Below are 14,584 nucleotides of genomic sequence, written 5' to 3'. Positions count from 1 at the left end.
TAAATATGTACCTAGACAATAATATGAATGAATGCAAACCTAATTTTTCATGTTTATTTCACATTATCATACCAAAGCTTTTACATACATACAGACATACATACCAGAATATTATATAAAAAATATCAAAATATATAATAATACACGTGTATTTATATTATAGTCCAAATTGTTTTCTCATTCCATCATTCAAACATACACATTCATTCTGGTGTTTTTGTCTAACTGGTAACAGAAAAAAAAAAACGAGCTACAAGCTAGAAGCTCTGGTTTACTCCAACTGAGATACAGGTAGACATAAACATAATCACTGGGTGAGGTGGGTGGACACACCATTCAGATGAAAGTGAAGGGTCAAGAGGAGTCTGTCACATGAGCATTTCCTGTTCCCATGACAATGCTCTGCTTCTCACTCATGGTCTTGACCAGCATGGCAGCAGGAGCCTGAAGCACTTTGCGCGACAGTCGCATCCTTCCGTCAATTGGGTCTCGTCCAAAATATTTAACCTGCGATCAAAATCCCATACTTCCGTCAAGCAGGCTCTGAATTGGCTCAAATACACTTATAATAATGTATAAACAATGGCAACAGCAATTGATATTTGTCACAGGGAGATGCTCTTCTAGGGAATATTTGTAATATAGGGTACAAATAACATGAAATGTTTTACAGTAGCATATTCTAGGATAGACAGAAAATAATTTAGCCACATACACAACACAGAATTTTGGTCCATGATGGCTCAGTTTCACCACACTTTAGACACGCTAGCCCTTTTTCAAAGGTAACTTTTGTCATATCTAAAACATCCCAACATCATACCACCTCAATAATTTTACTCGCAATGAAATTTTAAAAAGCTTAAACGGGATAATGTATGTCACTAATAGCATACTGTTATGAACTGAAGCATACAGACATAGAAACTGTGAAAGAGACTATTTACTGTCAGGAATACCACCCATATGGATTCCCCCTGTACTCAAAAATGTTTGAGAGCAAGAGCACTGAGCTAGGATCAGTTTTCCTTTGTCCATATTCTAACTCTGTCATTTATGAGCCAAAAGGCAAAGCTGTTCCTAGATCAGTAGTCCCACTCATAGAAGATTTGTGAATACAGGTTTCCTGTTTCAACACAGCAAATGCTGGGGTCCACACACCTGAATCTGCTGTTCAACCTCAAGGCCAAGAGCACTCGGATGTTTTATCTGAAACGAGAGGAGAGCATTTCATCTCACTGATAGTACAGTCACAATATTGACCATGATTGTTTTACTTAATGAATGCAAAGAATCACACTGATAAAATCAACCATGTTACACAGCAATGCTTTCTGAAAACATTCATTTTGTCATTCGTTGATCACACACAATTATGAAAATAAAGTAATGTGCAACTGTTCCCATCCCTGAACTACTGTCTCAATCACTATGCTTTCTGATCTCCGGTGTGTGATGGACGAGCAGACACTTACCCGCTTGTGGTCCAGCTGGGAGTTGTGGAGCAGAACAGGGGTCATGTTTGGATACAGCTTCACCAAGACTCCACTGTCCCTGTGGAGGGAAGAGAAGTTAGAGAGCATTCCAGGTACTCACAAACCCATCACTGTGCTCACACACATCCGCTCTGAGGTACTCAAAAACCCATCACTGTGCTCACACACATCCGCTCTGAGGTACTCACAAACCCATCACTGTGCTCACACACCATCTGCTCTGAGGTACTCACAAACCTAAACAATTTCAGGCTAAAAGCTGCGCTTTGTTAGCACACACTGGTGATGTAGGCATACCTTATTTCCGTGATGGTTGCTGTGTAGACCGCACCAAACTCCAGCTGCATTTCTTGCTATATATTAAGACAGGCATCAGCATTGAGGCATTCTCACTATCAATCAATTTCAGCCATGTTTCCTGTCTGGTGCTCTAATTTACGTTATAATACAATTACTGAAACAAACAATGGTCAAAATAACGTACTGTAAATTACTGTTCTGTCTAAGCCCCCAAAATAAAATATTTTGAAACTAACTGGATAAAAAAATACTGGAAAGATTTTTGTAACTTTAGCATTAGCCTTTCTTCAGAACAATACTAATACTAGTATTTCAAAACTGAAAACAAACACATATATATACAGTATATTGCACAATGCCAGCAGTGTTACTGGTGAACGGTGACCGATTATGGCCATGCGCTGCTCCACACAGCACGCTGGCCCTGACCATCACTGAAGCGGTTCAGAAGGCTGTCTGACTCACGTCATCTTTGCACAGCTCTGCGATGAAGTCCTGCGCTTCGTTCATGGCACTGGGAGTCGGTGCGAACACAGAGAAGGTCTCCTCATCCACCTGGTTTATAGTCACACCTGTCCAAAGGTAACGACACTACTGTAAGCTACTGTCACTAAATTTCAGATATACGACACGTTTCGTATCGCCATTGTTTTGCATGATGAAAGCAGACACAACGTCATTTGTATCAGCAGATAAGCGATGTTCAGTTGTCTCTGAGGAAATGGCAGACTCGCCTGCCTGGGCTTGCAGTCTGCGAAGGTTGTAGCCCCCTGGACCCACAAACCGCGCTCGTCTGGAGACAGGCACTCTGACCGTCTCTACGGAGACAGGAAGTGGGAACAGTAAAAACCACACATCCCCACACCAGCGTCCAAGCACACATTCAGAGAGTTCCTCTGGTCTTACCCACAACCGGTCCATTCTCCTTTCTGCTGGCCCTAGGTTTGGGAATGGTCTTATTCATGATGGCCAAAATCTCCCTCTTCGCCCCTGAAAGGAAATGTGAACAGAATACATGCTAATTAGCCTTTCGTATGTTTTTACACAGAAATATTGCACAGTGCGCTAATCCATGACTTGGTCTCTCCGGGCTGTAAGGGTTCCATACCTGTTGCTTGCTGGATTGCCTCCATTACAATTTTGAGAGGTAACCCAGGAATCTTTACATCAGCCTGGAAGAAAAATTGAAGCAATAATCTATTTATAAAGACACAAAAGGAATCTGCTGGGTGCAACAAACAGAGGAGGAATAAGATGAGTACTGCACCTGTAAGGCACTGATACCCTTGCTGGTGCCCGCCAATTTGAAATCCATGTCTCCGTTGTAATCCTCAATTCCCTGACATTAGATGAAAGCACATTAACTTACACAGTGGAAGATTTGCTATGTGTCATTTCAATTATCGCAAGAGTGATCGAGCATGTTTCCAGAGCAAGACAATTTCAGCAATAAAAATCATTGCGAACATTAGAAATTCACGTGGCCGTACGAGGATGTCTGTGAGTAGCCTGTAGTCCTGGATCTCCGACGGTTTCTCCGGGTTTGCCTTGGAGATGAGGCCTATGGCGACTCCAGCCACCGGGGACGAGATTGGCACGCCTACAAGCCACCAAGCATTCATTTTATTCTCAGAATCAGTCTGCATTTCCATATGTCATGTTTCCTCATAGCATTGAACAAGGAAAACAAATTGAATTAATTGCCAAAGTTGCCTGCACAATGCTCTGAATCACCAGTGGTGACGTTCAACTGCTTGGGCGGCTCACACATACCTGCATCCATGAGAGCCAGGCTGCCCCCACACACTGATGCCATGGACGAAGAACCTGAGGCACAAACAAAGCAGAGTAAAAAAGACTAGCACTAACTTCAGTCAATCCATTTTTATTCTGTAGGTTGTTACACATTGCTTCAAAATGGACCTCAGCAAAACTGGTTGAAAACAACTCACTGACCCCTTAAAAGGTGATTGGGTTTACACTACACAGGGTTTTAATTAATCTTTGGTTCATTTGTCAGGGACAGTGATGTAAATAATGAACAATCCTGTAATGAACAGTACTGGAAATATGCCAGTTAGCCAAAAGGCTATTTCTCATCTGTAGTCCCTTGTTAGATGTAAAACAGGCTAGCTAAAATCAAAAATAGTTTGAAACAGTTTAAAAGTCATTAACTCAAATACATGATGAAAAATACATTAAAATACAAATGCAAATGCATTAATGGGTAGACCCCATTAAGCAGCACAGGATTTAACAGCACTCGGGACTGAACTCGGTACAGGGTTAACCAGAAGACCAGTATTATACTGGAGAAGAAGGGAGCTCACCGTTAGACTCTAACACTTCTGACGTCACTCGTATGGTGAAGGGGAAGTCGGAGGGGATGACGGGTTTTAAACCCTTCTCTGCCAGGGCCCCTGCAAGGAGAGCAACACTGCTGTGAGCCAGCCTGCAAAAGGGGCGGATGCGTTTCTCCCATGAGCCTCTGCTCCTGAAACAGACACCTACCGTGACCGAGCTCCCGGCGGTTCACCCCTCCCAGTTTCCCGATCTCGTTGGTGGCATAGGGAGGGAACTGAAACACAGACCAATAAGCCCTTTACTAAGAACCAGATCAACTGCTGGGTTACTGCCATATTAGAACATGACTGCAATAGTTAATTATGTAAAATTCACATTTCCTCATTTAATGATATGCAGTGTGCTGCATATGCCTGTGGATAATCTGACCTATGCAGCACACTGCATATCATTAAATGAGGAAAAGTGAATTTTATTTGATTGGATTATTTTACACACATGATCATGTGAATACATGGGGATCTTACATGGGTGTCACAACTGGCAACAGTTCTAATGTAAATTGGGGGATTGATAATACTGTAACACTGGAGTGTACCAGTGTATATTATCAATAATGCAAGCCTACAATCACTAAACGCTCCCGCCTTGTTATTACTTTGTTATGTTCGTATGCTAAGTAAGTACCAAAATATAATAGGAATAAGCACATCAGCTGGGATCTGCCATCAGCACATCTGTGTTTCAAAATAAATTATAGAATTAAATTAGTAGTATAGTAATAAATTATACACTAAATGAGCCATTCCAGTAAAAACAACACCCACCTCATAGTGTAGCATGAAGTTCTTTTCTTTGATTCCACTGTTAAAAAGAAACACAATAAATGCAGTAATTAATTCAACTGGAATTAAAATTAAATTCTTGCATCACAGTCTAACACAATGTCATGTTACACTGTCATCTGCAAGTAAAGAAAACCCAACATACTGCTCAGAGCTCCCACTGCTGCTTAGGAATCTTGGTATCACTTTTGTGATAAAGTTCTCCCTTTTATTTTAAATCCAGTGACCGTGATGAGTAACTCAAAACCTCAATCACCTCCTCTTCAAATTACATCACAATTCAGATACAGAGTTCTTGCATATGGTTTAGGCCCTAAACCATATTCAGATGGCCTTAAGCTATATGATAATTATATGCCCCCAAAACATAGTGCCTTACTCACTACGCATTATATAACCCTGAAAGCACAGTGTTCCTTACCTTAAAGCAGCAGTGACGGGGTCAGCTTTCACACTGGATTCTATAGAATCAAAGGTTACAGTACAGAGCACCTGCAAGATAAGCAAAAGCAAACAGAACCGTGACGATGGCACAGTAAAAATGTTCCCATGAGTTTCCTCCTACACCACAGTCACAAGCCTGCTTTCCACAGTCAGAGTAAGGACCGGACTCACTGAGGCCATCAAAGATAACGTGTCACTTATCGTAAAGTATGATATTGGGTTCTTCAATGAATTGAAAAATTCTTGGCTAGCTTAACTGCCCCAGTTACCACAACCCCCCCAGCACCCGCACATGTTTGCTAGCATTCTGGTGCATAATGGCTCCCATGGTGTACCATGAAACAACTTTACACTGTGAAGCACTTCAACAAATTGTATTTGAAAATACAATTTTATTATTATTTTTATTATTATTATTATGTAAGAGAAAGAACACCTGCGTCTGTCCCCTCTGGAAAAGAGCAGAACCGTGGACCGGTCTGAGGATGTCCACCTCACAGGAAATGTCTCTCAAAGACGTCAGATCCCTCCCATCACACCTGTGGCCACAGAATAGCATGCAGTCACACACCCCATTATCAGACACGCTACAGCTAAACCACATAAAACACAGAATGAACACACAACATACTTTCAGGATATCGATCAATCCGTCATATTTGCCTCATGTGAAAGACACTGATAAGGACACGTAAATACACACATGCGTGCATGTTACTGGGAGAGCTTAATAATTACATGAATAACATGAAAACTACCTGCCTTCTGTATTCATTAAGTACTAAATTGCGAAAGACCTCCTTGGAAACAGTGTTGAAGGCTTCAATCACATCATAAGGCTCAGCCTCAGGAAACTTTTCTGAAAAGCAAACACTTTTAATCAAATTTGTGAAAGAACGTTTTCTGGAGCTTTTGGAAAAAAGTTAAATTCATTCAAGAGGCAAACACTGATCACATAAGACAACCCCTGCATGAGTGAGCAGAACAGCTCAGTGAGAATAAGCAGATCCATCACACACCACCTCTAAACTGCCCCTCTGTACCCCACACACTACCTTTAATCTGCCCCTCTGTGTCCAGTCGTATGCTGTTGATGGCCTCATCTCTAGAAATCTGCAGGTAAAACAGGTACACCACATCAGTGACTGTAGCATCATGTAGCATTATACACTGTCATACAGCATCATACAGTGTCATAACGTGTCAAACAACCTCAAACAGCATCACACAGCATCATACAGGGTCAAACAGCACCATACAAAATCATACAGCACCACACAGGACTGCACAAGGCCTTCATGCTTACTTTGTCATGGGAAAAGTCAGTGAAAACAGCATAAATCTTATCCGACGCCAATCTGAAAGCAAGCCAAAGCAGAATCAGTTCAGCATAGTCATGACGCCCTACCTGTGTAACTATTCAAACACCAAGAAAATGACTAGATTATTTCACGAAACTGTACCAGTTTCCGTAAGTTGGTACCAACACACACTACTCAAAACTGTTTATTAAGGCTTAATATTAGTTTAAATGCCCTGCTAAAATACCAGATCATGCACATCTGCACTCAGGAAAAGGGTCCCCCCCCCCCCAAATCCCAGATGTAAAGCATAAATGATGGGACTAGCAGCCGGCAGATCCTGTAGGGTGCCAGGGGGGGTGGACTCACTGTTGCGCATACGCTACCATCTCCGGGACAGCAGTGAAGAGTTTTGGAGGGGTGCGTTTGGACACGCCCAGCTCCCGGACCAGCTGCTGGATGCCCAGGACGATCTGCTGTATGTGTTTGATGCCCAGCTTCACAGCGTGGCAGAAGTCCTGCTGCAGCACGTTGTCTGCAGCCGCCTCCATCATCACTGGGACAGACAGACAGACAGACAGGGCAGGTGTGTGTAAAAGAGGGCAGGATGTGCATAAACGGGCAGGGTACATACATGGGCGGGGCATATGATGGACTCACCTACTTGACTGTGAAGGGCTCCCGCCACCACCAGGTTCAGCGTGCTGGACGCCATCTGCTTTCGGGTCGGATTCACTAGGAACTCTCCATCTACCAGGCCCATTCGCACCGCACCTGACCACCAAGAACCAGGTGAACAGTGATAATCACACTCTGACAGACCAGTATTCTACCTGATTAACCATTCCAGCTGACTAATGATTATCACACTAACAGAACAGTATACCACACCGCATGACACAATCTGAAGCTTACGGACAAACTGAAGTTGCCTCTGGCCAAACTGAAGCTGACTCGAGCAAAATTAAAGCGGAATCTACGACAAGCTGAAGCTGACTCTACAGTCAAACTGAAGCTAGTTCCATGGCTAAGCTGAATTGGACTCACCAATAGGCCCATTCCATGGGATGTCAGAGAGAGCAAGAGCTGCTGAGGCTGTGGGCACAGATGACATATTAATAATTAAATGAGATGCACAACTTATTTTATTCATTTTTAAAAAATGTGTTGATGACTGTTAAACGCAAGTGCTCTCTCACCCCCATTGATCGCAAGAACGTCTGGGTCATTCACTCCATCAACAGCTAACAGGTTACACACAACCTTTAGTAAAAAAGTGAAATAACAACATATTACATTGGCAAATGCCTAAAGAAGACATAATAAAACATAAGCTGTAAGTCTATAAAGAAAATTTAATTTGGGAAATGTTGAATATACTGTATCAGTAGGTATACAAAATCGAAACCTTATAAAACACTATGAGACAGAATTACTCAATTCTGATGATACAAAATGCTAAAAACTCACCTGTGTGTCATAGAAATAACCAGCAGGGAACAGTGGCCTGATGGACCTATCTGGTATAAAAGAAGAAGAAATTATAATCCACCACTCCTGTGCCAGACCACCTGAATGACAGTAGGCCCTGTTCTCACCTATCAGTCGGCTGGTGAGGATCTCATCGTCGGTCGTGCCCAGCTCTCTCCGGAGGTGGTTGGTGGGTATCCTGCCAGCGGCTGCTGCTTTGCGCCTGTAGTCCACCTGATAATGAGACATACAGCCTGGCTGACGCGCTGCAAACTTCTGAAAACTCACTTGTTAAAAAATTTTCCTTTATTTTTCCAGGTGAATTGCAGTGAGATAATTCTCCTTTTCAAAGGAGCCCTGAACAAGGTGAACACTGCGGCAGTACACATTCACAGTGGCGCAGCAGCAAAAACCCACTATTTACAAGAAACAGTGAGGACAGAAGCAACGCAGGAGCTGAGTACCTGATGAGTCTAAACAAGGTGAAATAGCAGTAGGTTGACACTTACTACGAGTGGCATGAATTGAGAGGAGGTGGGCTTTGTTTTGCTCACAGCGGTCACCATCACAGAGGTATCCCCAAGCTGAAATGAGAGGGTAGCTTGGTCTCGCATATGCATCACTTGTCTGCTCAATATCTGTCAGTACTGACGTCAAAATAGGCTTTTTCTCAACAAAAACATTCATATTCATTTCAATTGTTTATTTTAACTTATATCATTCACTATCTGCGTTCAGTCATTTCAGCAGCTACTGGACCTGAGAAAACTGCAACGTTAACCCTAGAACCTACTAAGGGGAATCCCAAGACTTGTACCTGTACAACAGCACATCCATCGGCAAACCTGGCAAGTCTGCCCGTCGATATCTCAAGTTTTCTAAAAACAAGGGGACTCGTCAATGTCAATTACATCGAACTGCACAAACTCGCAGTTACAGAAATTGTAGTAGCAGTACTGCTTATGCAATCTGGGCGTTCATTTAGCATAGGACGCTGTACTAGGTGCTTTACTGAGCTAACTGCATCACATAAGATTATCCGATCGGCATATAGCTAGCATACATGAGAGTACATGTTTCGGTGCCACACATGAATCATCAATTCAACCAACATGACAGAAACAAAATGTACTATCTGTCACTGATCCTTGTAACTATCAACTCTGGTTAGCTAGCTGATGTTAGCAAGAAGCTATGTAATCTCACCTTTCCCCCAAGTCAACCCCAACCTTCTTGACGGTGCCATGCTTGCCCCAAACACTTTGGTGACAGTGTCGCAAATTAAACCGGGCTGCTCTGAACCCAAGGACGAGAAAATGTTTCATATCCGAGGGACCATTTGCTTGTTTTTCCCCAAATAAAAATCAATTTTGAAACTACTACTCCAGCCGAGTCCACCTCCAATGCGCACATGTGCGGAAGTGCTCTCCAGTCATTGGATATTTGCAGTGCATCTTTGAACATGGCAGTTGGACCACCAACACGCTGACAGTTTAGTTCCAGTGTTTATGGGAAAACGCTGTACTGTACTTGTTGAGGTCTTCAAAATCAAAGCTTCACATTTTGGCGATCACATTTTGGTTACCGTTTACCAGCGTCACATTTGGCAGGTCATAAAACAATCAAGCCCCTAAGGATCGCGCTTTTCGAGAAAAGATTGTGCCTCATTATTTTTTATAGCCTACAGGAGAAGTGACAGTATTATTGGCACCTTCGGTAAAGATGCACAGAAAAAGACTGTAAAAACAAGTAATATCATCACTGAGATTTACTTTATTCATTAGTACTAATGATTTAAAAAATATAAAAAAATAAATTATATGGTGAGCTCCATCATAAAGTTTGGGACAAAGACATGTTGTTAAAGTTTCACTTTTATTCGGCACCCCTGTGATTAGTACTTGATACAGGCTTGCCTGACAAATATAATGGCACTCAGGCTGGAAAACACATTTGGAGGGATCTTGAATAATTATTTCATGCAGAATTAAAAGAGAAGGCCTGTCAGTGTTTTATTCCTCTTTCTGGGAAACCGGATCAGATACATCCACTGAGCTGTATAAGAGATATAAATCCTGTCTGACGCGCATATACTGTGTAGTTCATTGGATACATCTAATAATGGTAATAATCAAGATTCTTGACAGCGGGTTATTTTTCTCCAAAGGAAAAAAATCGTCATAAACCTCCCGGAATGTGTCCAGTGGGACGTCTATGGCGTCATAGAATTGGCTGCCTAATGCTGTGACGTCATTCGTGGATCCCGACGATACTTTCTACACGAATTTCACAGATCATTTTTTGTTATTGTAAGGAGACACGGAAGACGTCACGGGGGTGTAAATCTTATAAAACCCAGTTGACTTATTTTATCTATGGGGTTGTTGTTGCATTTGCAATAGTATGTTTTAGTTCATTTTAAGGCCGACCATGATTTATCATGGGTCAGGCTTGTTCTAAAAACCTGAATGAGGACAACAGAGCTAGTCAGGATAATGTAAGGCACCCTTCTGGTGGTAAGTGACTTTCACTGTAAGGTTGGCAATATAACTAGCAAGGCATGGTTATCACTAGCTATCTGGTTTAGCTCAATTCTGGGAGGTGAGTAAGCTGTGTTGTATGCAGACTATAAAACAGTTTTAATTAGCTGACAAGCATGAAATTGAAATCAGGTCTCATTCTTGTTATTTTACTAATAAGAAACTAAACCAACTTTCATTAGCTAACTTAAAAGCAAATGAATATAAAAATACATGGTTTTACTTTGTTGTAGTAAAGTTCAGTGTAGAGTGGAACAAGACTAGGAAACATATGGCTGGACCTAACACATGATCCGGCCGACCAATGGTGTAACTTTATCACTCAGTCACTCAGTCAGTCACAGACATTCACGTTTGTAGGGCTGGTCCCGCTGTTGCAGTCCAGCCAAAAATACTTGTGCCTTATCAGCTGTCTCAAATTCCAAATATCACCAAGCCAATGGCAGCATATTTTTCAATAGCTTGTGTGATACTGTTTGTGTGACTAATTACCAGAAATGGTTTTGTCAAGGGTTGCTTAGAGATGTAAAATTTTCATGTTTTAATTCTAGATGCTGAACTCCTCTTCTTGGTCACATTTGAGAATGCGAAACACAGAAATGGAATAGCATCAGAGCCACCTGGGCCCTCAGCCCCAAGGCCCACAGAGAAGCAGCTGAGGACTAAGGGTAGCAGGAGCCCCACCCCCTGCAATGTGCATGCTGGGAAAGCCCAGGCTGAAAGCACCAACCAACTGATATGGCTGAGCTCTGTCTCCCTGAGTGACAGCTTCCCAGCGGGGGGGAGAATTTATGTTGTCAGGAAGATGAAGCTGCCTGATGACAGGGTACAGTCTGCCATCGACGAGGTCCCCGAGCCCAAGAAGGTCTTTATTGTCAGAAAAGCCTGCCCCAAAAGGCTTAAGGAAGTCACTGACTTTGGACAGACTAAGTCCTTAAAGAAGAGCACTAATTCACTTGCTCAGGTGGGTTCCTCCCTATAAACATTGATATTTCCCATATTGGGCATGAATACAAATGAACTGATGTGCATATCAAAACAGAAAACAGTGCTTTAAAGCTGAGGAGTTTATTGAACAGTTTTCAAAATGCTTCCAGTTTGTGCCTCAATTACTCTTGAGCAATGGCAGGAGGCCAATGATATGTGGAAATAAATTCTTCTTATTTCAAACCCAAATATAATTGACTTTTCAATGACTATATAGTCAAATAATAAAGGCTTCTATACTTTTTTTCACTGGAGGTTGACTGGAGTTTTAGTTAACTGATTTTCTTCTACAAATACGATTGCTTTTGAAACTCATTTGTTAGTTTGTGTTTTAAAGCAAATGGAGGTTGTTATACCTTAACATATATTGTTACTCATCATGTAATGCTGAGGATCTCCTTCACAGGGCATGTACAAAACACCAGGAAGTATTCGGAGCATTGTCCTTGGCCAATCAGAGAGCCAACCCTGGAAAAACACACTTCCTAGCCAATCAGAGAGCCAAGCCTTGTCACAGACACAGGTAGCCAAAATGGCATGCAGGGATACATACGTCAAGCAGCTGATGGCTCAGATGGGATCGAAATGCATCCAGAAGCGCATCAGTGCTATCAACCAGCTGGTGGATGACTGCATCCTAAAGCCAGGCATCATCATGTCCTGCATATTCCCGGTAATTCAGCCGAGCAAAATTCCACACATGGGATTTATTGTACATGCAACCATAAGCCCAGGTATTTTGGGTCCAGAAACAGCCATGATCTAAACAGAAGCCTTCTGAAGCAGTGCTTGATTAAACCATTGTCTTATTTATTAGTTTAGTGATTATTTGATAGGGATAGATTCATAGATACATTAAACAATAACCTGATTAATTTTACCGTAACATTAGTAGTTTACACTGCTTTCCAGTGCTTTTCAAAGATAATGTATCATAAATGAAAATGAACATGAACATATACTTCCAGAGGTAAACTGCTTTCTCATCCTCTCCTACGGAAGGTCTTTGACACCATCAGGGCCAGGCTGGTGGAATCAAATAGAATGGTGAATCTCCACATGTTGAAGGCCCTAGGGACCATAATACCTCAGATGAAGGAGAGATTGCACAAGGTGGTCTTCCTGTTGATCCCTGCCATCGTAGACAACCACCTCAATTCTAAGACCAACGCCATCTACAGTACTGCCCTTGCCGCGATCCGCAGTGTTGTACACAATCTTGGTGAGGTTCTTAGGGCCTGCCAGGCCCCCCAAGGGCATTCCCCTGTTGCAGATAACTCCCCTGTGCTTATATCTGTGCTGTGCAGATAACTCCCCTGTGCTTATATCTGTGCTGTTCCAGATAACTCCCCCTGTGCTTATAGCTGTGCTGTTCCAGATAACTCCCCCTGTGCTTATAGCTGTGCTGTTCCAGATAACTCCCCCTGTGCTTATAGCTGTGCTGTTCCAGATAACCCCCTCCGTGCTTATATCTGTGCTGTTCCAGATAACTCCCTGCTGATGGAGATTTTGGTCACCAAGGCCCAGCTCATCAGTGGAAATGCAAAGACAGACCTCACTGATACTGTTGCAGGTACTGTTTGGATATTATTATTATTAGTTGTAGTAGTGGTGGTAGTGGTAGAAAGAGTGAGAAGACTGTGACGTGATGTGATGATGTAGGTGTGTTAGAATGTGATGAACTGTAAATGTGTTTGACTGTGATGTGCTGTAAATGTGTTTGACTGTGATGTTCTGTAAATGTGTTAGACTGTGATGCTCAGTAGATGTGTTTGACTGTGATGGGCTGTAGATGTGTTTGACTGTGATGCGCTGTAAATGTGTTTACTGTGATGTTCTGTAAATGTGTTAGACTGTGATGCTCAGTAGATGTGTTTGACTGTGATGCGCTGTAGATGTGTTAGACTGTGATGCTCTGCTTGTGTTTCAGGCATGGTGATGGAGCTGTAGATGTGTTTGACTGTGATGCGCTGTAAATGTGTTTACTGTGATGTTCTGTAAATGTGTTAGACTGTGATGCTCAGTAGATGTGTTTGACTGTGATGCGCTGTAGATGTGTTTGACTGTGATGCGCTGCTTGTGTTTCAGGCATGGTGATGGAGCTGTACCCTCGCAGGCCTAAGATGGTGGAACAGCAAGTGCTTCCTCTGCTGTGGCACATGTTGGCCGTCTGCAGCCGCAGTGCAGCCACAGTCACGCTGTTCAGGGCTCTGTACAGTCACATGGGGCCCAGGCTGTGGGCAGCAGCTGCCTGTCAGCCCCTCAGCATCCGGAAGGGTCTGCAGCACCTGCTCAGCTCTGCCTGATTATCGTGGGGGCCAGGGAGGGAAAAAGAACATCATAAGTGTGTTCCGCAGACACACATCTGAACACCTTTCGCCTGGGCTATGTCACAACTACACAGCTTTTCTTCTATCTGATTTTAATGTAAAGAAAACGTGAGGTAAAGGTGTGGCCAAAAATCAGCTGGGCTGTGGAGGTGGTTCAGGTGGTCAGAGCAGAAGCCAGTGTCCAGGAACAGCTTTCCAGGACGAGGAGCACAGATCAACTGTAGCACAACTGTAGCTTATTTGGGTCACAACTTTTGGATTTTAACCATATTCATACAATAAATGACCATGAATTGTCATTGTAGTGCTTGTGATTAATATGTGAAATTTCATGCTGACTGATGTTGATGCCTTGAGGTACTGTCAAACCCAAAATCATTAACTTTAATGTTAGTTGTCTTAAAACCAAATGCAGACCCCCCCAACTACTGCCCCGTCCCTAATTAACAAAGATATTTGCATTATAAGGTCTAACCATCAGTCCAACCCCATTAACACACCGAGATCAAATATCAGTTAATATTTGTACGACAGTAAATTCACTTTCGGTCCTGTTGCCAGTGTGAC

The 14,584-nt window shown here is 42.6% G+C and overlaps 2 protein-coding genes across 2 annotated transcripts; one reads left to right on the top strand and one right to left on the bottom strand.

Moving 5' to 3' along the window:
* Positions 1–40: 40 nt before the first annotated feature.
* LOC135245084 (polyribonucleotide nucleotidyltransferase 1, mitochondrial) lies at positions 41–9,617 on the bottom strand. The gene is made up of 28 exons (XM_064317899.1): positions 9,367–9,617; positions 8,978–9,038; positions 8,670–8,744; positions 8,289–8,394; positions 8,161–8,210; positions 7,890–7,953; positions 7,738–7,785; positions 7,351–7,464; positions 7,060–7,246; positions 6,696–6,747; positions 6,445–6,502; positions 6,152–6,248; positions 5,826–5,928; positions 5,367–5,437; positions 4,928–4,964; positions 4,308–4,374; positions 4,127–4,216; positions 3,570–3,623; positions 3,287–3,396; positions 3,064–3,135; positions 2,905–2,968; positions 2,703–2,786; positions 2,531–2,614; positions 2,262–2,368; positions 1,794–1,849; positions 1,476–1,554; positions 1,162–1,209; positions 41–507 (listed from the first exon to the last, which is right to left on the bottom strand). Exons 1-28 carry the CDS (start codon positions 9,483–9,485, stop codon positions 355–357), a joined length of 2,310 nt encoding a protein of 769 aa, XP_064173969.1. The 5' UTR covers positions 9,486–9,617; the 3' UTR covers positions 41–354.
* Positions 9,618–11,273: 1,656 nt separating this feature from the next.
* On the top strand, positions 11,274–14,266 carry togaram1 (TOG array regulator of axonemal microtubules 1). The gene is made up of 5 exons (XM_064318022.1): positions 11,274–11,664; positions 12,094–12,360; positions 12,690–12,909; positions 13,174–13,260; positions 13,776–14,266. The coding sequence occupies exons 1-5, from the start codon at positions 11,506–11,508 to the stop codon at positions 13,991–13,993; spliced, it is 951 nt and encodes a 316-aa protein (XP_064174092.1). The 5' UTR covers positions 11,274–11,505; the 3' UTR covers positions 13,994–14,266.
* The last annotated feature ends 318 nt before the right edge of the window (positions 14,267–14,584 follow it).

Source organism: Anguilla rostrata, chromosome 18 (assembly GCF_018555375.3).
Source record: "Anguilla rostrata isolate EN2019 chromosome 18, ASM1855537v3, whole genome shotgun sequence".
In the NCBI taxonomy this organism is placed as follows: Eukaryota; Metazoa; Chordata; class Actinopteri; order Anguilliformes; family Anguillidae; genus Anguilla; species Anguilla rostrata.
Note: the sequence above shows the minus strand (reverse complement) of the source record. Positions and strands in the feature narration are given on the sequence as shown.

What these genes read in the sequence shown, in the direction of transcription:
- togaram1 (XM_064318022.1), top strand. Translation starts at nt 11,506, where the DNA reads ATGAAGCTGCCTGATGACAGGGTACAGTCTGCCATCGACGAGGTCCCC. An exon ending in GCACTAATTCACTTGCTCAG is followed by an intron (nt 11,665 to 12,093) that starts GTGGGTTCCTCC and finishes TCTCCTTCACAG; the next exon opens with GGCATGTACAAAACACCAGG. An exon ending in TCATGTCCTGCATATTCCCG is followed by an intron (nt 12,361 to 12,689) that starts GTAATTCAGCCG and finishes CTCCTACGGAAG; the next exon opens with GTCTTTGACACCATCAGGGC.
- LOC135245084 (XM_064317899.1), bottom strand. Translation starts at nt 9,485, where the DNA reads ATGAAACATTTTCTCGTCCTTGGGTTCAGAGCAGCCCGGTTTAATTTG. An exon ending in CCTCACCAGCCGACTGATAG is followed by an intron (nt 8,211 to 8,288) that starts GTGAGAACAGGG and finishes CTTTTATACCAG; the next exon opens with ATAGGTCCATCAGGCCACTG. An exon ending in AGCCCTTCACAGTCAAGTAG is followed by an intron (nt 7,247 to 7,350) that starts GTGAGTCCATCA and finishes TGTCTGTCCCAG; the next exon opens with TGATGATGGAGGCGGCTGCA.